This window comes from Mirounga angustirostris, unplaced genomic scaffold (assembly GCF_029215605.1).
Source record: "Mirounga angustirostris isolate CCGP_5_RB_7025 unplaced genomic scaffold, mMirAng1.0.hap1 SCAF_10, whole genome shotgun sequence".
NCBI classification, from domain to species: Eukaryota; Metazoa; Chordata; class Mammalia; order Carnivora; family Phocidae; genus Mirounga; species Mirounga angustirostris.
Genome location: NW_026991718.1, coordinates 4905787 through 4928265, shown reverse-complemented (window position 1 = coordinate 4928265; position 22479 = coordinate 4905787). Strand labels below are relative to the sequence as shown.

Genomic DNA, 22479 nt, shown 5'->3' with positions numbered 1-22479 from the left:
CAGACGCTTAACAACTGAGCCACCCAGGCACCCCCCAAATTCCTCCTCTTAACACCAGAAGTGGTTCTTTTAATTTAGGATCCAACAAAGATAAGTAAAAGATTCTTGAGAATAACTGATTTCATGCTATAGAATGAATTATTTATAATTTATATACTTACTAGAAGTGAACTTGAGTAAAATAAATTATAAAGAGTAAAATACTTAGTCATTAAACACATACCTCCACATATGGTTCTGGCTGAGTTTGGGCTTTTTTTTCTGTCATCCTAGCTCTATTTCTCTTATTCGCCGCTCTCAGTCCTATTCTAATCCTACCAGTACTTCTGGATGAATAGCGTCTTCCTCACTCCATTTCTAAAATGCTGATTATTCCTGCATCTGTATGTTTTTTTGCCAGTGAACAAGTCTGTGTGAAGCTAGCACTTCAAGAATCATGAGTCCGTTCATAAATCTCCATCAGATAACAAACCCCACTGCTGAAATACAACTATCTACAAAGTCATCTACTAAGAACTCTAGTTTCCAAGATTTTAGTTCAGAAATTGTAACCTAGTTCAGATTCTTTCAGAAAGAAAAGTGAAAATTAAGTCATGCATGGGGCAAAGCATAATATTTGAGGATCCTCACCAACAAACAGATGATTCTTTTCAGAATTTTTAAATGGGCAAGAAAATAATCAGGCCTGATTGAAACTGGAATAATATTTTCCCCCAAGTTCACAAAGAGAGGGAAACCAGCCATTTCGTCTAAAATTTTAGTAACCATTTCTCTCTCTCCTCTCCCTCTGTCCCTCTCTCTCTCACACACACACAATTTTTAAATGCCTTTTTCTTATCAGGCATCTTTATCACAGGGTTATTATTATTTTTTTATAACTTTCTTTTTTAAGATTTTATTTATGTGTCAGAGAGCGAGAGCACAAAGCAGGGGGAGTGGCAGGCAGAGGGAGAAGCAGGCTCCCCGCTGGGCAGAGAGCCTGATGTGGGGCTTGATCCCAGGATCCCGGGATCATGACCTGAGCTGAAGGCAGACACTTAACTGAGCCACCCAGGTATCCCAAGATGTGTAGTTTTTAAAAAAGTAAACTCAAAGAAGCAGAGAGTAGAATGGTGGTTGCCAGGCGCTGGGATGGGAGGGGTGGAAATGGGACATGTTGATCAAAGGCACAAACTTTCAGGTTTTGTTCTGTTTTTTAAGATTTATTTAGAGAGAGAGAGAGAGGGAGAGAGCACATGAGCAGGAGGAGGGGCAGAAAGAAAGGGAGAGAGAATCTCCAGCAGACTTTCCGCTGAGCACAGAACCTGACATGGGATGGGCCCAATCTCATGACCCTAAGATCATGACCTAAGCCAAAATCAAGTGCCAGACGCTCAGCTGACTGAGCCACCCAGGCGCCCCCAAACTTTCAGTTTTAAAATGAGTAAGTTCTGGGGATCTAATGTACAGTATGGTGACTATAGTTAATAATACTGTATTCTATACTTGAAATTTGCTGAGAGTACATGTTCTCACTACACACACACACAAATACTAACTATGTGAGGTAGCAAATGTGTTAATTAACTTGATTGTGGAAATCATCTCACAATGTATAGGTATATCAAATCATCATGTGGTACATCTTAAATATACACAATTTTTATTTGTCAATTATACCTCAGTAAAGCTGGGGGGGAAATGATACCAAAGAGACCCACATCTTACATTTCCCTCAAAGGACTTATATTTCAGAAGATGAAAGGTACATAGAAACAAAAACACACACAATGTGATATCGGGCTAAAAAACACTGGACGCATGCATTTTTTTCATATTTTTTAAAACAGAATTTTCATTTTGGAATAATTTTAGACTTACAGAAAAGTTGCAAAGTTCATACACAGTTCCCACACACTCTCCACCCAGCTTCCCCTAATGTTCAATCTAACATAATCATGGTATTTGTCAAAACTAAAAAGTTAACGTCAGATTTCACAAATTTTAAGATAATGTGTCTTTTTATGGCCTTTCAAAATAGTGATAAAACACCTAAAATAAAATTTACCATTAGTAACATTCAGTACATTCACAGTGTTTGTACAACCATCACTACTATCTGGTTCCAGAACATTTTAATCAGCCCAAAGAGAAATTCCATACCCAAGTCACTCTCCATTACCCACTCCCCGGCCCTAGCAAGTCTAACTGGATCACACAGTTTGGCCACTAATATTCTTTTTCTGTTCCCCAGTCCAATTCAGGATACCACACTGCATTTAGCTACAGTAACTTTTTTTTTTTTTTTTTAAATAATCTTGAACTCAAGAGTTGCATGCTCTTCTGACTGAGCCAGCCAGGTGCCCCAGGTGCCCTAGTTACATTAACTTTTTTACTCTTTAGGTTTCATAAACTGTTTCTAAATATTTCATTCTGTAGAGAAGCACTAATTTGCTTAATTGGTGTTCAAGGAAATTGTCCAGTGTGATCCCTCACTACCTCCCCTCTGCACTGGTCTAATAGCTTCTGAAGTGACTTTCTTGCCTCTGCTTGCTCTCTACCAATACCTCTATTTATCTAGCTAGGGCTGGCTAAATGTCTTCCCCTCATGACATGTTTCTTGCTTCTTTCATCATCCATTTGTTTTTTCTTTTTTTTTTTTAAGTAGCTTCCATGTCCAGCAATTGCCCAACATGGGGCTTGAACTCACGACCTTGAGATCAAAACCTGAGCTGACATCAAGAGCTGGAGGTTCAACCAACTGAGCCACCCAGGTGTCCTTATCGTCTGTTTGTTTTAACCGCCTTGTTGTCTACTGACGGTATCTTACTTTTCTCCACCAGAGCAAAAGCTCCAAAGGCAAGGACCCTGCTGCCTTCCATAGCAAATAATGGTGCTGTGCATAAGGAAGTCAACAGTATTTATTAAATAAATATGAGTAAGTTATCTGACATACAGCCAGATGTCTCACAATTTCCCCATTTTAATCAAATTAATTTAATGCTTGTAGTGGGTAGAACTGTGTCCTCCCAAAAAGATATGTGCAAGTCCTAACCCCCAGTATTTACAAATGTGACCTTATTTGAAAATAACAGCTTTGCAGATGTAATCAAGTTGAGATGAGGTCATACTGATTAGGGTGGGCCCTAAATCCAATGACTAGTGTTCACGTGAAAGAGAAGCTACTCATGCACGTGCGCGCGCACACACACACACACACACACCATGTAATGAGACAAAAATTGGAGTAGGGGCACCTGGCTGGCTCAGCCAGTGAGCATGTGGCTCTTGATCTTAGGGTCATGAGTTTGAGCCCCGTGCTGGGCACAGAGCTTACTTAAAAAAAAAAAAGAGTTGGAGTAATGCAGCCACAAGCCAAGAACATCAAGAGTTGCCCACAACTCCCAGAAGCCAGGAAGAGGCAGGGAAGGATTCTCTTCTAGAGATTTCAGAGGGAAAATGGCTCTGCCAACACCTTGATTTTGGACTTCTGGCCTACAAGACTGTGAGAGAATAAATTTCTGTTGTTTTGAGCCACCCAGTTTGTGATAATTTGTTACACAGACCTCAGAGAGTAACACATGGAACACCGGTGGGGGGGGGGGGGTGTCTCCTCCCCTTTTGCCTTTTCTTCTGAAATTCCTCTTGCCCAGAACATATTTCTAGCCATCAAAAACCTAACCACCCTTCAGTGGCCTACTTAAGACACTGTTGTAGATTCTAGGTCTCCTTGACCATTTTTCAGTACTTTTCGCTTTTTGAAGATTCCATGGTAACTGAAAAAGAGTAGGCAGAGAACAGTTAACCAGGGGAGTTTCGGAGACATTTTTTTATTGGACACAAAGCATCTACCAAGCCATGAGAATTAGTCAAACCCCTAATCCAAACCCAACTAAGTGAAGCTTTCATGTGGATTTAATAAATTTCAACATTATTCAATATTTCCCCCGGGTTCTTCTAAATACTATGTCATTTCCAACCATGGCAGCCGTCTTAGCAAAGGGGGGCAGAAGGACCAATGTTCTGGGGTCCAGGAGCTACGTCTCATCCTTTGTTATACCATAATTTATACTTTACCTCTAAGTTTCTGCTCTGTTCTTTGAAGATTTCATTATGGTTCAGAAAGGAGGGTACGGACTTTGCAGCCATACAGCCTGGGCTTGAACACTTGGCAATTACTTTGACAAGTCATTCGTGTTTAAAACAGGGAGTTAAGGGGCGCCTGGGTGGCTCAGTCGTTAAGCGTCTGCCTTTGGCTCAGGTCATGATCCCAGGGTCCTGGGACCGAACCCTATGTGAGGCTCCCTGTTTAGCGGGGAGTCTGCTTCTCTCTCTCTCCCTCACGTGTGCACATGTACTCTCTCTCTCAAATAAATAAAAACCTAAAAAAATAAAAGAAATAAAACAGGGAGTTAAGAGAACCAGCCTCATAGGTTTAAATGAGAGGCTGGTGTTGTCTGGTAGAGATATGGGAAAATAACTAGCATTTGAAAGCAATCTGTGGTGCAGCTGCATGATCAAAGGGAAAACAAAAAAGCCATACATTATGCAAATATGTGGTCTTTCAAAGACATTCTGACAGAGGATGATGATGATGACAGGTAGCCACAGAGAAGAGAATAAATTTACATTTTCTTCTACTCCTGTCTTCTAAATTTTATTTTTTTTTAAAGATTTTATTTATTTATTTATTAGAGAGCGAACGAGAGAGAAACAGCATGACAAGGGAGAGGGTCAGAGGGAGAAGCAGGCTCCCTGCTGAGCCGGGAGCCCGATGCGGGACTCGATCCCAGATCTCCGGGATCATGACCTGAGCTGAAGGCAGTCGCTTAACCAACTGAGCCACCCAGGCGTCCCTTCTTCTAAATTTTAATATGAGAGCTCTTGTGATTTAATGATTCCATTCTCTCTAAGAAGCCTTGAGCCCAGGTCACCTGGGAGATATGGACCCAACCTCTCTGCTTCTATTCCCAGTTCGGGGAAAGCTGTCCTTGTCTTTGTCCATACACTGTTCAGAGAAAACATGTTTATTGGGCATGGGGACTGACTCCATTTAAGGAAACTTATTTCATGAATCTGTTCCCAGAAAATAAAATAACTGGCTAACAGTCTTGAATGATTTGTTCTTTGCTTTTTTTTTTTTTTAAAGATTTTTTTTTAATTTATTAGAGAGAGAGTGAGAGAGAGAGCACAAGAGGGGGTAGGGTTAGAGGGAGAAGCAGACTTCCCGCCGAGCAGGGAGCCCGATGTGGGACTCGATCCCGGGACTCTGGGATCATGACCTGAGCCGAAGACAGTCGCTTAACCAACTGAGCCACCCAGGCGCCCAATTTGTTCTTTGCTTTTCAGCAAATTCCAGTTTATTCTTGTTTGAGGATGAACAATAAAATTCACAAGACATTCCCACATTTTTGACCTAGCCCAGCAATTTAACCTCCTCACCCACTGGCCAAAGCTCCTAACGAGTAGCTGTGTGCCTGGCCTCCTGCCCCTTCCCTCCCCCTGGCTGGCCTGCTTGCAGAGAGCATCTCCAGTTGTAAGATAACCAAAACATCAGGCAGCAGGAGACTGAGAGGAAGGCAGCAAAGTTGGAGGTAAGTAGGCCCCAAACAAAAAGTGTCAGGATCTTAGGGGAGTACTTTTTACACCTTTAAAATAGCTCAGTGATTTTCCATAAACATGTCGGCTGAGCGTCAGAGGAGTGGAGCCCGAGCCACAGTCGGGGCTCAATAAAAGTTTATTAAAGAGGGGCGCCTGGGTGGCTCAGTCGTTAAGCGTCTGCCTTCGGCTCAGGTCATGATCCCGGGGTCCTGGGATCGAGCCCCACATCAGGCTCCCTGCTCAGCGGGGAGTCTGCTTCTCCCTCTCCCACTCCCCCTGCTTGTGTTCCCTCTTTCGCTGTGTCTCTGTCAAATAAATAAATAAAAAATCTTAAAAAAAAAAAAAAGTTTATTAAAGAAACAAATTTAGGTTTGGAGAGTCCTGGCTTATTAGGAATGAGTCTGTGCTTTTTATACAAAAGCAGATCTTTTACCCATAATGTGGTTTAGGAGAAAGAGGTCACAGAGCTGGGGGGGGTCTGTGCTGCTGACTCCTTGCTCTAAGGCGGTAGCTCTCCATGTTATGGCCGATGTGAATGGCATAATGAGTTGGGCAGTGGGCAGTGCACACAACTGACCATGGCATCGCTGCAGGGAGCCAAGAGGTCAGGGTCTAGGATCTTGATCAGTGAGTTCTGCTTATAAAACGATCATAGAATCTAGACAACAGAAAGCACTCTTCTTCCATGTTGTTCAGCTTATACATGAAAACCAGTGAGAACTGTTGGTCTAGTGGTGCCTCTCTCCATTGTGGGAATTCCTTAATTCTGATCTACACACAGTCCTGTGCTTTGCTTCCAAGGGACGGATCACACTGAAGAGCCAGAACATAACAGACTTGTGGGGTGGGGTGGGGTGGGGAACATTACCATTTATTTATTGGCTTACTCTGAAGCAGTGTAGACCAGGTAAGTAAACGGATGCTGTATTACAATACTGGCTTATTTTCAGGATCATGTATAGCCCTTCTAGTTATGTATTGACTTATTTACATTTTGCCTTGTTCTCAAAATAATTTCAAAGCAGACATCCATTAAAAATTCTAGGTAGGGGTGCCTGGGTGGCTCAGTCAGTCAAGAGTCTGACTCTTTGATTTTGGCTCAGGTCATGGTCTTGAGGTCTTGGGATCCAGCCCCTTTTCGGGCTCCACGCTCAGAGAGGAGTTTGCTTCAGGATTCTCTCTCTCCCTCTGCCCCTCCCTCTGCTCTCTTTCTCTCTCTCAAGTAAATAAATCTTAAAAAAAAAAAAATTTCCAGGTAGTGGGGCACCTGGCTGGCTCAGTTGGTATTGATTTCTTGGTCTCGGGGTTGTGAGTTCCAGCCCTATGTTGAGTGTGGAGATTACTTAAAAAAACAAGCAAACCAACCAACCTCCAGTTAGTGACATAGATGTGATTTTTTTTTTTTTTTTAGATTTTATTTATTTATTTGAGAGAGAGAGAGAGAGAGAGAAACAGCATGAGAGGGGAGAGGGTCAGAGGGAGAAGCAGGCTCCTCGCTGAGCCGGGAGCCCAATGTGGGACTCAATCCCAGCACTCCAGGATCATGACCTCGAAGGCAGTCACTTAACGAACTGAGCCACCCAGGCGCCCGTGCCCGTAATTTTTAAATATACAAAAGGACTGTGGTTGTCATCTAGTCCAGTGATGTTTTCAAGCCCCCCTCCTTTTTTGGATTGTTGTTACTTTTAGCTATAGCACTCTATCCCCAAAAGGAATCTTTTGCAGAAACAATGCAACAATCTATTTTATATAGACCAAAGCAGAGCCTTTGGGTCTGAAATACTCGAGAAATATCTTCATAGAATCCCTAAGCCTTCCTGAAGTTTCCAGAAAGAGGTTCACTGATTTTCTCCAAGTCCCCAGAAAGTTAATACCGGGAATGATAGCCCAGGCCTCTGATCTCCAGTCTAGGGCTCTGTCGCCTAAACAGTGGTTAACTCTTTAGACAACTCTTAAAACAGGGCCCCGGCTGAGACAGGCTAGTTTTGATTGCCAACTGATGCATGAGTGTGCAGTCCAACAGCTGGTAGTAACAGGAACATCCACACAGCACAATATATGCAAAAAGAACAGCTGGAAGACCAATTATTCACCAGTTGTCACCTCTGATGCCTTAGTAACAGGGCAAAGTTGAGTGCTTAATGCAAAATTCAAATGAGTTTTGGGAGATGTGAGAGGGTACAATGTTCTCTTTACACCTGGAGAGGTAGGGAGATATTTGCCCTTGAGATTCTTCTTAAGAAGAGAAAGATAGGGAGGACAGCATAATTTGGGTTTGTAATCTCTCTTAACTCTGGTTTAACCTATAAAGAATTGAGAAAGTGATTAGTATCCCATTTCTACCTAAGAAGTAACATCTCCCCAGAACCATCAGGAACCTTCTTCACTTTGAGTAAGTTAGCAATGGGTTTTCTCTAGCTTTACTTCAACAAAACAAGGTTTTGAAGGATGAATAGAAGTTTGCTAGGCAGGGCGCCTGCGTGGCTCAGTTGGTTAAGCAACTGCCTTCAGCTCAGGTCATGATCCTGGAGTCCCTGGATCGAGTCCCGCATCGGGCTCCCTGCTCGGCGGGGAGTCTGCTTCTCCCTCTGACCCTCCCCCCTCTCATGTGCTCTCTCTCTCCCATTCTCTCTCTCTCAAGTAAATAAATAAAAATCTTTATAAAAAAAAAAAGTTTGCTAGGCAGAAAGGGAAAGGAAGGACATTCTAGACATGGGGAACAGCACTGATAAAGATCCACAAGCATGTGGCATCTCTTGATGTGCCACACTGAAGCACACAGTACAGCTGAAGATTCTTGCCAGAAAAGCTGAACTTGAATCTAATAAAAGCCTCGTGAGCTAACTTCCACTTATAGGAGATATGGATGGGGGATAAAGGAACTAGCTAAATAAAACCACAAGGAAGCAAGAGACCAATCTAAAATGGGAGGCATTCTAAAGGAACCTACCCTGTTTCTGCAACAAGGCAATGCCCATACCCAAAAAAAGAGGCATCCTCTAGATTGAGATGAGAGCACTGTAAACAAATGCAACATGTGGTCCAGATTCCAGCAAACCACTAGAAATGTATTTTTGAGACAACTGAGGAAACATGACTACGGACTGACTAGATGATGCCAAAGAATGGATGTGATTTTATTAGGTGTGAAATGGCTGTTATGATGAAAGAAAATGCCATATTTCTTAAGAGATGTACACTGAATTATGTAGTAAAAATACAGAATGCCTGTTATTTGCTTTAAAATACTTCAGCAAAGAATAATAAATTATTTTATATAAAAAATTAACACAAAATGATATAGTGGCATGAAGCACCGTATGTTAGGGAGACATCTACCGGATTCCTACTATTGCCTGAACCAGGCCCTTGTTGTTTTATTCATCTGGCACATTTGTCTGGCATATCATAATCAAATATTTATTGCATGTAAGATACATAAATTACTGCATCTAATTCTCTAGCAACCCTTGGAAGCATTATCCCTATTTTACATGTGAGGTGACTTGCCCAAGGTCACAAGATTCAAATCCAGAGCCACTTGACTTCACCTTCATAACAAACACCTGTAGAATTTGGCATAAGTTCAGGAACTGTATTAGCAGGTGGTAAAACAAATTCCAGCTAGCATCCTATAATATGGAGATCAGCCTCCTTTTCCACACTTCTGCAGGCTGCAACTGATGTCCCATGTCCAAACTCAAGCCGTTTCTGCTAGCATACTGCACACATTTCATTCATGGAGGAGATCTATTGAGCCACCACGTGGGACAGGCATTGTGTTTTTGGGGTGTTTGGTGTCCCAGGTGTTCATTATGCACGTCCCCTCAGACCATACACTTGAGAGGTGAAGCCAGCCCTTCTAGATCGTCAAATCCTATTGCCAAAACAGCATGAATGGAAACATACTAGGTGAGCAACAGAGGCTTGAACATCACGTCTCTATCCTTCTCATTATTTGATCTATTAGAAACTTAAGCAAAACTTGCAGAGTTCACTCTGGGATATCTGTCCCCCCTACAGGAAACACTTGTGGTCCAGCCTGATATAGCTTTCTGATCTTTTTTTTTTTTTTAAAGATTTTGTTTATTTGATAGGGAGAGACACAGCGAGAGAGGGAACACAAGCAGGGGGGTGGGAGAGGGAGAAGCAGGGTTCCCGCAGAGCAGGGAGGCCGATGCGGGGCCCGATCCCAGGACCCTGGGACCATGAACTGAGCCGAAGGCAGACACTTAACGACCGAGCCACCCAGGCGCCACCACTATTCTGATCCTTTTACTATAGCCCTGCACCTTAAAAGCAAATGAAATATGTGAACACAACACTAAATGCCTACCTATTAGTTCTTCTATTAGAGCTTTTAAAAAGAGAGCAGCAGGAGGGATCGGTGAATAAAAATTAGAGGAACTCAAGTTCCTTCTAACAGGAATACTGGGCACCAGTTTGACCCTGATGACCCATAGAACCATTAAGTCAGCTCACACGATGCCCTAACAAGTTCCTAGGCCTCCTGCTCATTGCTGAGACACATCCCTGCTTCCTGCCTCAAGCTTGGGGCCAATCTCCCATCAACACCGATCTCCCACTAATACCAAATGCAGACCTCTGGCCTCATACCCGGCACCCAGATCCCTGGCTTCCTTAACTACAATCTTAAGGTTGAAATCTACTTACTTATTCCTCTCAGCATCTTGTCAAATCATGAAATCTTCTTGGTCAGGGTAAGAGTAAAACTGTATTTTATTTTTGCTTTTAATACAAAACTGTTGACATGGGCAGTGACTGAGGGCCAAGGCAGAGTTATCCAGAGTCTCCAGTGCTCTTCTGCATATACAACCCAATCAATTTCCGTTGCTGAAAGGAAGACCCTCTCATTCATTAGCTTCAGGGGGGCACAAATCTCAACAGTGTCCTGCTCCAGCCAGAATCTTTTAACTTTTTACTTCCCTGCTGTGAAACTCAGCCGGAGTTAATTGTTCATGCTTCCCTGAAGCAGTGGTTCAGAATTACCAAGTCCTGACCAGCATCGGCACCACTTTGGAATTTGTTACAAATGCACATTATTTACGGGCGCTAGCCCACACCTACGGAATCAAAAACTGTTTCGGCAGACCCTCCGGGTACTCCTGATGCTGGCTGAAGTTGATAACTACGGCCTGGAGGCACCATCAATCACTTATCAGTTAACTCTTAAGAAAGGAAGGCATTTCTTCTTGGCACTTATTCTCTGGGTCTCGATTTTTCTTATTTTAACATAATGACCTTTCCCCATTTTATTCCACCAGAGAATGCTAATTGGAAGCAAAACTACTGCTTAATTTTTTTTTAAACTTTGCATTCCCAAGTTTACAGTCATTTTCTTTTTGTGTCTATGTCCTTGAAAACCTAGGGCAACAGGTCTGTTCAAAGAGTAGTTGATTTTCTGATCCACAAGACTGTTTTCACTTTATTAGATCTTTCCAGTTCTGAAATTAGGCTTCTTGCCCACGTAAGTGTTCCACATACATATATTCCACATTCCTTTACACTTGGAAATACACACATAGGCTCACGGGCAGAACAGGTGTCTACCTTTCATAGGTAAGAAAACTGAAGCTAAGCGAGATTAAGCCTACAACCAGAGAGTGGCAGAGCTCCAAGTTCTAGTACCCAGTACAGTTCTTGGCTCACAGCAGGCACTCAATAGTGAATGAGTGAATGAATGAATGAATGAATGAATGAACGAACATGTAAGTTAGACCTTTTTGACTTCCAGGCTGCTACTCTTTCCACTTAAGTCACACCATCTCTCAAGAGATCTTTGCAGTGAATCCTCCAAGGTTCTTACCGAGTTCCAGGATAGCTGAAAGAACATCCATGTGTCAAGGACAATGGCTGAAACGCAGGGCCTTCTCTGAAGACCCTCAGGTCTAAGATGGAGAAAGAGAGCTAAATACTAAGTCCAGATGGGTAAAAAAACAGGTGATGTTGGCTGAAAATGAGAAACAGGAGGTCTAGTCTCTGCCAGGCGCCTGAGTTCTTCGAGTCCGAAAGTATGGAATGAATGGCAGGTATTTTTATAATAAACACCAACTTCCAGGATACACATCCACACATTCTCAGAAATGAGTTTAACCTGAGCCTCATTAAATGGGTTTAATTCCTCTACATCTGCGTCAAGGAAAGAAAATCAGGCTGCCCTCTAAGTTAAATTTCAGTTGGCTTCAAACAAACCGCTTCAGGTTTTCACCAATGACATCTAGGAAACAACGGCAGATTGTCACAAAAAGAAAATTGATTTTTGTATATATAGTCAAGTATCTATTAATAACAACAGGGCAGGGCGCCTGAGTGGCTAAGTCGGTTAAGCGACTGCCTTCGGCTCAGGTCATGATCCTGGAGTCCCGGGATCGAGTCCCGCGTCGCTTCTCCCTCTGACCCTCTCCGCTCTCATGCTGTTTCTCTCTCTCTCTCTCAAATAAATAAATAAATAAAAACTTAAAAAAAAAAAAAATAACAACAGGGCATTTCTGAATAGCCTAGGTGACAGTACGGCTATCCTCAAGTCAGTGGAACAATATCACAAGCAAGAGCAAAGCAAATGCCCCAGCAGAGAACCAAGCCAGCCTCCCACAGCCCCGCATCTCAAACAAATGAACCTATAGCATGTAATTTTATGTCTGAATTAGCAAGGAAATTACTAAATCTTTAGTTCAAATGACAGTACTTAACCCTTTTGATAAGCATTTTGAGTAAGAACCCCAGATATTCCTGAAACAGCTGTATTCCAGGCTCACACAAAAGAATTTAAGGGCCTAGAGTTGTAAGGCCTATTGGAACTTTTTTTTTTTTTTACTCAGGGCTCAACCCTGAGTTTTGAACGGATTGTATTTAGTAATTCGTATCGCATGAAAGCCCTCAATAAGCCTCTTTGCTCGCTGAGTAAATCCTAACTCTGCCCTGCTTCCAGGATTTAAGTACTTCCTGGGCAGTCTCATGATATGTTGCAGAAATAGTGTCTGAGGACAAAGGAATGATAAAAGAATTAATCTGTACAGAATCCTTCAAGCAATGTGGAATAAAAGCATCACTTTCAAAAAGGGGGTCTCTCCTTTTTTCTAAAGGGCAGTAAGGGACTCACTGCTTGGCAGTGACCAAGTTCCCAAGATCCACTACGTGGATATAGCCTAAAACTTGAGAAGTAGCAATCTAATATCATGGCTTTAATCTCCAAAAAAGGGGCAATGTAGCGCAGGAGCTGGGTACCAACTTGAAAGTAGGCTACTCAGTTTCAAATCCTGACACCCACTACCTGTGCTAGCTTCTGTGCTTGTTTTCTCCTCCATAAATCAGGAGAAAAATCTAACCCCCAAATTTCATGAAATGGAGTTATATTTGTGAAAATGCTTTAGAAACAGAAGCTGTTGAGGTTGAGATGGGAAAGTCGGGCCTCAACATGCTGGTCCGAGACCACATGTAGCAGTGTGAATGGAAGCCTGGGCTGGAACTGTGGCCCTCCTACTATAAGAAAGCACTGAGCATGATGAATACAGATTATTCAACGGCCTTCAGCGGAAAGCATACACAACAAACAACATATTTGAATCATAAATTTGACAAATAATGCTTGGCAATGAATGTTGAATCCTTACTTTCTGAAGATTGTCAAAGGGCTCACAACCTTAAAAAAAAAAAAATCAGAGAAACATACATTAAAGCCTTCATTTTCTAAATCTGTGACCAGAAGAGAGTAATTTTCATTGAAAATCCTCTTCAGTTTAGCCAGTATAGAATTACTGAAAATTTGGTTATTTGCATCTAGTTCTTCTGTCTAGTTTCAGGCCAAGCATTAGCTAGTTGCTGGGCCCTCAGGTAAGTCAGTTGGTCTTTCTGGACTTGTTTCCATACCATGAGTTAGGTCCAACATATCCTACAATTTCTCGAGCTGCTTTTGAGGTTTTACTCAACAGGCAAAACTGACAGAATAAGGAGATTGGGGGGAGTTGAGGAAGAGGTGAAACAAAAACAAAAACCCCCCAAGCTTCCAAATAGAACAGAAGATAAATTACTAATTGTATTTATTCACTCTAGGAAGCAAACTGAAGCACCTACAGTAGGAACAGTGGCATAGAAATGAACCTGGTATGGCATTGGAGTTCACGCTCTAGGTCTGCCACTTAGTAAGACACATAACTTTGGACAAATAATTTCATTTTTTTCCTGATCAGATGTCCCATCAGTCAAGGGGAAATGTACTTGGCAGGGCAGTTGAGAGGATTAAATATGAATGTGCATAGCACTTGACCAGGCGCCAGAATCTACTCAATCAATACTGGTTCCCTTAAGTAAAGCAAAAGGGCCGGAACATTTATGGACATGCTTAAGGTGTTATAATTTTAAACTGAAGATGAGGAATCCTCCAGCTTTTTTCTCTGGGTATTTAGTACTCATTCCCTTTAAAACATCAGTTCTGAAGGCATATAGTCATCGGCAAGTAAAACGTGGACAAGCAGTAAATGGCAAGACTGCTTCAAACTGGATTTCATGGTGATGACGATGGTCTCCGTATCTTCAGGTACTACAGGTTCCCTAAGCTCTCGCTGAATGGATCAAGAACAGTTCACTGTGGTTTATACTGGAACTTAATTGCAATGTCCTCAAAATTCAATAGTACTACACATGGTATACATACAGGGTAAGTGTCCTCTTGCAAAGCTCATTAAATACAAATTAGAGAAGGGAAGACAACAGATGTATGTCAGAAGAAAACATATAGCGTAACTGCCTTCATCAGTTTAAAGCGAAAATCCTCCTAAACCATTTAAAGAATGATGAGGTTAAAGGTTAGTTTTAATATATTCAGATGGCAATCACCTATAATCAGTCCAAGTAAATCAGGCTCACAATGTGACAGAAACAATCACATGTCCATGCCTGTCATAGGCCTCAAATGTTTCTCAATGTTTGGCTCAACTCCATAAAAATCAGTGCATTTAAAAATAAGTGACTACAATTCTGATTTTCTCCAATTATTTTACTCTTATACTAGAATTTTTATACCTTTCTAGTTGTTTTTCATGATTTTAAAAATACCAAAGTAACAGTCTCTACTGATAAATATTTAAAGTTATATACCTGACTGAGTATATTTTACCAATTCTGCCCCCCCAACCAAAAAGTAGTTTTTCTTTTCCAATCTAAAATCAACAAATCAGGGGCGCCTGGGTGGCTCAGTCGTTAGGCGTCTGCCTTCGGCTCAGGTCATGATCTCAGGGTCCTGGGATCAAGCCCCGCATCGGGCTCCCTGCTCCACAGGAGGCCTGCTTCTCCCTCTCCCACTCCCCCTGCTTGTGTTCCCCCTCTCGCTGTGTCGCTCTCTGTCAAATACATAAAATCTTTAAAAAATAAATAAAATTAATAAAATCAACAAATCATAGCTCACTGTACTCTATGCTGGAAAAGAAATCCCCAATGCTTCTATTTTGGATAGTCAATGTTAGAATGCAATACCCCCCCCAAATTATTTTGTTATTAAAACCAAAAGGATATTAAAAAAAAAACAAAAAACCACCCTGCCAATTAAGCTCGAACTACAAAATAGGTAGTTAACATTTAACACTTCTGATGTCTGAAAATAATTTAAAAAGTTAAATACAAACACGTCTTTGAACCTTCCCTCCACCAGAAACTTTATTCACGTATTCCTTTCCCCTGAGAAAAGGCGTTTTCTCTCCTACTACTAAGTTCTCAGGAGTGTTCTACAAATATCCTCTATATCTGTTGCAGGAAAGTCCCAGAATCAGAGGGTCAAAGGAGATACCACAAGGCTGGACTCCTTTTAAAGATGCCACTTTCTCCTAAAGCAAGGAGAGATTTACATGAAACTAAATGCTGAGAATAATCTGCTTTTTAAGAAGGAAGGCTACTTTGGGGGCGCCTGGGTGGCTCAGTTGGTTAAGGTCTGCCTTCGGCTCAGGTCACAATCCCAGGGTCCTGGGATGGAGTCCTGCATCGGGCTCCCTGTTAAGTGGGGCGTCAGCTTCTCCCTCTTCCTCTGCCCCCCACTCCCTCTGCTCATGCTTGCTCTCTCTCCCTCTCAAATAAATAAATAAAATCTTAAAACAAAACAAAACAAAAAAAAGGAAGGAAGGCTACTTTGGTAACTCAGTGATTACACAGTACTTACCAGTACTTGTTAAGATGTGATAATTCTTTCTCCTAATTCACAATGTTCTTCCTATGTTCACTGAAATTTTTATTTAAAAAGTAGTGTCATACTGATTTAGATTTTTGGGGACCAAAGTCCATATTTAAATGGATATTCTCCCAAGTCCCATTCAATTCTCTTTTCATCGTCACATTTTAGGAGATAAAGGCTAATCCTACACAGCTGAATTTTTCAGATTATCTTCTCACTTTAAAATAAATTCTCAGGTCAATACTTAAGACAGGTTAGTATAACAGCCCATGTGATATTATGAAACCAAAATTATCTGAAACTCACTAATGGTACAACTGAATGTTTACAAAAACTGAATTATTTGAAAACTAAGTAAGTATATACTCTCAAACTTTGACATTCTGCTTAAATATCCACTGAAACATACTTCTAACACCAGCCAAAGCACTCATACTCACATAATTAACTTTTCTAATTTCAAAATGTCCACTTTATTCCATATAACACTTAACTAGGGATCATTTACATCTGAGGAAGAGATGGCCCACACAACTGATCTATGGTTAAACACTAACTCTTAAACATATAGTCCAATTTTATACATTTCCAGGCATCCCTAGACAAGTGAATCACAAAGCAGGCACAAATTATTACTACATTTTTCATAAGATAAAAGGGAAGTATCAATAAACTTCAGAAAGTAGTAAATTCATCTGTCCCTTAAAATGAGTGTGCAACTGTTACAAAGCCATAGTAAATGGTTTATAAAATGTAGTTTTATTTTATGTTACTCTGCTGTTACATAGGGCATAACATTTCCACAAGGCTTTTTGGGACTACAGTCAATGATTAGCAACACACAATAGTGGTCCAACTCTCTACATGACAATCACTAGACAAACTGGACACCCTCTCATATGTGCACAAATCTGCATGGAAAAGTACTAACGTTTTAGACTTGGACTTGTGTACTTTATTTTCCCTTTCTAGTGTAGTAAGAAATGACATGCACCTTAATTTGCCAAAAGCAATGCTTGTGTTCTGGCAGCAACATGCTACTTCTATTTCATAGTAAAGCGAATACCAGAACTACAAAGGCAGGAGGTGTAAGTGAATTTTTATTGGGAAGGGAAGTTGTCAACTTAAACAGCAGCAATGAAAAACGAATAAGGAAACTTCCTGTTGTCACAGATATACAAGACCTCCATCACATATGATACAGGAGGCATTTTAATTTGTGACCCCCAGCGCAGAAATGCCAAATGCTTTTCCATTCAGTCGAATACTTCTGGATTCCTACCAAAAAGGAATACATTAAGAGTAAGGAAAAGTTGCTTACTGAAAGGAAACCCCTGAAGAAGAGTAAGGGAGGGAAATGTAGAAATTAAGAAGTTATGTAGAACACTTTGTAAATTGTAATGACTACATTTTCATATCTTCATGGTAATACAAAACACAGTCACTTGCAGAACTGGTTCAGATTACTTCAACACCAGATACATTTTTAGTCCTCTACATAAGTGTTTGGAAGTTACTTATGTTTATATGAAATGAAGCTATTAATACTTTTCTACAGCAGTAACTGCACACCAGGAAGGCCAAGACAAACACAAATCAAGGAATGGAGTTTTCCCAAAGCTGCAGTGTGAAAAGACTATAAACAGTTGATTCCATACACAAGAATGGGTTTCTTTGCTATAGGAAATCCAAATAGAATAAGGAATGGAGATGAGTAAAAAGGTTTCTTGAGGGGAAGAAGGATGACCACCCTGTATGCATTTAGTTTTCTGCCCCTTCTGCCGCATCACATTCTTCTCCTGCACTGTCTGATGTCCATAACTAGGAAAAAAAAAATCATAATAAGTTATCCAGACAATAGAGACTGTGACTAAGAATGGAAGATTTCTCAAAATCCCAAACACCACCAACTCCTCCTCCAAAGTATATCTTTGTAAACCTTTCACTATGCATTTACAAATGACACACAAACATACACTATTTGAATACATTTTTAAAGCTTTCTCTCTTTTTTAATAGTATCATTAAAAAACAAAACAAAACAAGGCAATATCCTCTTAGAATTTAACAGTATCTCCATTCACAGCAGCCCAATGCTCTTCTTGAAAGCACTACTGAAATCTAATTTATAAGCTGAATAAGGCAAAAAAAATTTTAAGGGGGGAAGCGAACCACAGTCATAATAACGGTTTCCAAATATTTGAGAGGCCTTTTCCATTATATGGAAAAAGGGGCAGACCCACTGTGCATGTGGCCGAGGGTTAAATGGGAGCGGGTGATGGAAGTTAGAAGGAAGTAGCAGTGGGTGTGAAGGTACGTGGAAAGCATTCCTAAATTAGCTAAGATGTTAAAACAGAACTGATCGCCAAGAACTCTCCAATTTCAGGATGGAACAATGAAGTGAAGAAGGGAATCATCAATAGTTACTGACTACAATCAACAGTTCAAAAAAATGAATTACTATTAGATCAACACCAAGAGACTAGTGGCATTTCTAGCATTCTAGAAAAGCTAGAATCTTATATAATCTTTAAGTTACTGTTAAAATACTAAAATAAGTAAAAACACAGAACATGTATCTTTAAAAAGCTGTCTCTGTAAGAGAAAAAATAAAACAAAACCAGTTAAAAAATACAGCAGCTCCATAGTATTCCTAAGAGGTGTATTGGCTCAGTTTGCTTTTCTTCTATGGAAGTGTTTTATGCCCATCATTCTACTGTTACCCCACAAGTACAGGGAATTCTAATGGCTTGGAATGAAGTGTCACAATTTCCTTGTTCAGCAAAGGTGAACAGATATGGTACTAACATAGATAGATAGATAGATAGATAGATAGATAGATAGATAGATAAATAAATAATAAATAACCAACCCTTCCTAGCAAAAGATAAAGCTCCAAACTGAAGGCCTGGAGAACTACATTTATACTAAAAGGTATAGTCTCTTCTGCCACATTTTGTCTAAAATTGTTGACATATCAAATTTACTGGAACCTATAAAAGCAGCTAAGTAAAGTTCAAATTTTATTTTTTTCTCCGTTACTTTTCCCTTCATTATCTGCCTATCCAAGAAGTAGGGAGAAAAACAAAAGAAAAACAAAGATAATTAAGTGGAACAGGTTTTGGCCTAGAGACATAGGTGGAATAAATGGAAGTTAAGGTTTATTCCCCATCAAATGCCTGTAAGACATGTAGATTTCACAAAGTAAATTTTTATTAAAACAGGGCACTTCAACGTGATTTTAGGAAAGCTTATAGTCCCTAACTTGCTGTAGCTAATTTACCCAAAGGAAGAAAATAATGCAACCACGACAACTTTCTATATTAACATATTTTATCAACATCTTCATTCCAGTGAAATAGTGATGTTAATATTAAGAGTTCCTACAATCTTAGTACCTTCTCAGGAAGGTCTAGGTCTGATAAAATGCCTATTCAACTTGAAAATCTGCCCACAAAAGAACAGTTGGCCAATACAAAATACTAACAAGTACTTAATAATTTTACTTACATATTTCTATATTCATTTTCTAAGAGAAAGTGTAGCTCTTACATAACGGCCCCAAAAGATAGGGAGACTGAAGTAAAACGGAAGTACCTTTCTTCTTAAAAAGAAAATAAAATTAAAAAGAATGAACAACTCACTGTTAGGTTGTCTCTAAGCAACTGCATGATGAGGGTGCTGTCTTTGTATGAATCTTCATTCAGTGTATCAAGTTCTGCAATGGCCTCATCAAAAGCCTGGTAAATATTAATAGCCATGGTAAACAATATTTGCATGAACACAAACTGATTACAATTACAAACCATTTTTATAAAATAGGTGAACATCCACTTTATGTTCTACTATCAATTAAAAATAAAACTCAGTGAGTCACTTCCATAGATTTCCAGTTTATGACAATGACCTTATCGGTAGGAGTAAGAACTTATGAGAATGACCTGAAACTTACTGTTTTGGCCAGTGTGCAGGCAAGCTCGGGGTTATTAAGGATCTCATAGTAAAATACAGAAAAGTTAAGAGCCAGTCCCAGGCGGATTGGGTGTGTGGGCTGCATCTCCTTCTTGCTTATATCAAAAGCTTCTTGGTAAGCTCCTTGGGAATTATCTATCGTTTCTGTGAAGGAAAAAAAAAAAAAAGGCACAATACTGAAAATATCCATCAAGTATAGAGCACATTAACCTTTAACATATGCTACTACCTCATTTGGAGCTGGATTTTTCTCTGTGGCCTTCCTTTAAAACCATGGCAGCAAACCAAAAACATTACCTTGTACTGGGTTACTGAGAAACTAGTTTATAATGTTGCTTGCTTCAGCTTTAAAAAAAAACCCCAACAACATGAGATAGTGCAATCAGACTTTTCTAAATCTGTGACTAAAACAATTTTCTTTTTCCATATCTTTTAATTTTACTAATTAGAAATGCAGTCATTTAAAAATAATTTGACTGATATATGTCAATAATATCTCAAAGCTAGAAAAAATTTTGTAATACCTCTTCTCAAAATAATGAAAACACTTTACAAAGATCATCACCACCAAAATCTCTATTTTTGTGATTTGTAAAGACAATACTGATCCTTGGTCTCAAGATATATTATGTGAAAGGCAATATGAAAGTGTCAATATACAGAACAAAATCTGCTCTGACCAGAGGCTGATTACTGGCCTAGTAAAAATGTCACCTTCCTGAAAAAACTGTTCAATAATTATTACCAATACTACCCTGATTGTATCCATGCTTTCAAAAGGTTAAGTAGGTTTTCTCAATGAGACCACTGGCCCATTACAGTTTTAGAAATACCGACCGGAACAGAAATGTAGTTAGCCTTTTATGGCCTGAATATGTGCATTTTCCTCCCTCTGAAATGGCATTATTTATTGATCTAAATATGGCTGGTACAGCTCTCACATAGTAAGGAGTTCTTGCTGCTTGGCATATAAGGAAATACTACAATGAGTATTAGTAAGGTGTCTCAGCTCCTAGGCTGTAAATACAGATGATCTACGAGTCCCAGACTATTGGGAGTATTCCATGGATAGGAACAGAAATGCCAATGAGCCAGAGAGGGCTAAATCAGATTAATGCTGGGGCTATGTCCCAGTCTTCCAAAGACATCCTTGTGACTTGCAAATATCTGTCGCTTTCAGCTTTACTATCTTTATGACAACAGAAATTATACATCAATAGTAAGTTTAGTATACAAATTTTATTATAGCGGGATACAACAGTTTTCTCTTTGTATCTTCAATTATACTGATATTTGGGATGGTAAACTGCTCCACTTTCAGTTAATATCTCTGTGAGGCTAGGAAGCCACAGTGACTACTTGAGGGTGCACACTTTTTGGATGGGGCAAAATTAAAAAACAAAGTAATGAGCCTACTGGAAATACGGAATTAGGTGCAACTTCTACCTAGAACTTGATAAATACAGTAGCAGGCACATACACAAAATTTAATAGGACCTCAGCTACTAATACTCCCGGAGACTGAGTCCACTGCTAATAAATCACTTTGATCTTTTTACAATTAAGTCCAGCAATTCAGTTATTCTCTTTCCCATATCTATATTTTCTATGACAAATTATATACCAGCAACATCTCATCTCACCTCTCTTCCTCAGAAATTTGGTTATATATACTTAGCAGTCAATGGAATGATCCTTCAAAATAGGAAGGTAGTAGTTAATTAGTACATCAAACAGAAAAAGTACAACATCCTGTTTCTGTATTCTGTATGTGACTTCCAGTTAAGTTTCAAGGTACAATGACACAAAAGGCCACCTGACAACACAATCTCTCAAAGCATATGCAAATGACAAGGAGGCTAAAAATGTGCTTAACCAAATTCTAAAGTATAAAAAATTAAGCCTCTTTTTTTTTTTATTATTATTACTTTTTAAGTAGGCTCCACCCCAGTGTGGAGCCCATCGCAGGGCCTGAATTCAGGACCGTGTGATCCAGACCTGAGCTGAGATCAAGAGTAGGACGCTTAACCGACTGAGCCACCCAGCGCCCAAGATTATGCCTCTTTTAAATAATACCTCAGCAGATTATAATTAAAGAGTTTATGAGTTTTTCAAAAACAGTACATAATGTAAATTCATGATTGTTTTCATTTTTGAGAACATTAAGGTAACATTAATTTTCTTTTATGTAGATTCCAAGATTTTTTTTAAGATTCCAAGATTTTAAAAAAGTTACAGAGGGCCTGGAGATTACATAGAGATTATTGTCGCAGTATCCCATTTATCCTCCCTTCCTTTTTTTTATTTTTAATTTTACCCATAAACCAAACAAACTTACGTTTTCGATCATCACCACATGCAACTTCAGCAAGGTACCGGAAGTAATCTCCCTTCATTTTCAGATAGAACACCTTACTCTCTGGATTAGTTGCATTGGCTATTAAATACTTATCCAACAATTCCTGAAAGAAAGAAGATAAAATATGAGTACCAATAAAAAGCTATTTTATTACAGACAAGAACAATGATATGCATTTGAATCATTAACTACCACAGTAACTACATCCATACTGCCTTGGACTTGAAGCATAGGCTGAGAGCAGGGGTCACGTGGTTGTCATTAGTTGAATGCTTTGGCTCATAGCACGTCGTAGTTTCTAATAGTAGAGCTAGGTTACATCAAACACTAACTAGAAAGAGCCTGTCTTTTCACCCATCCATTCATTCAAGCAAGCATTTCTTGGTGCTGG

At 39.9% G+C, this 22479-nt stretch overlaps 1 protein-coding gene across 3 annotated transcripts in view; it reads right to left on the bottom strand.

Annotated features, from left to right (window-relative positions):
* Positions 1-16497: 16497 nt before the first annotated feature.
* YWHAQ (tyrosine 3-monooxygenase/tryptophan 5-monooxygenase activation protein theta) overlaps positions 16498-22479 on the bottom strand; it is a 37125-nt gene continuing 31143 nt past the window's right edge. For all 3 annotated transcript variants that reach the window (XM_064571840.1, XM_045884065.3, XM_064571841.1), the window contains 4 exons: positions 22068-22191; positions 19710-19873; positions 19402-19497; positions 16498-17578 (listed from right to left, as the gene is read on the bottom strand). In XM_064571840.1, coding sequence (XP_064427910.1) covers positions 17519-17578; positions 19402-19497; positions 19710-19873; positions 22068-22191 — 444 coding nt within the window. In that variant the 3' untranslated portion in view covers positions 16498-17518. The remainder of the gene's footprint in view (positions 17579-19401; positions 19498-19709; positions 19874-22067; positions 22192-22479) is intronic.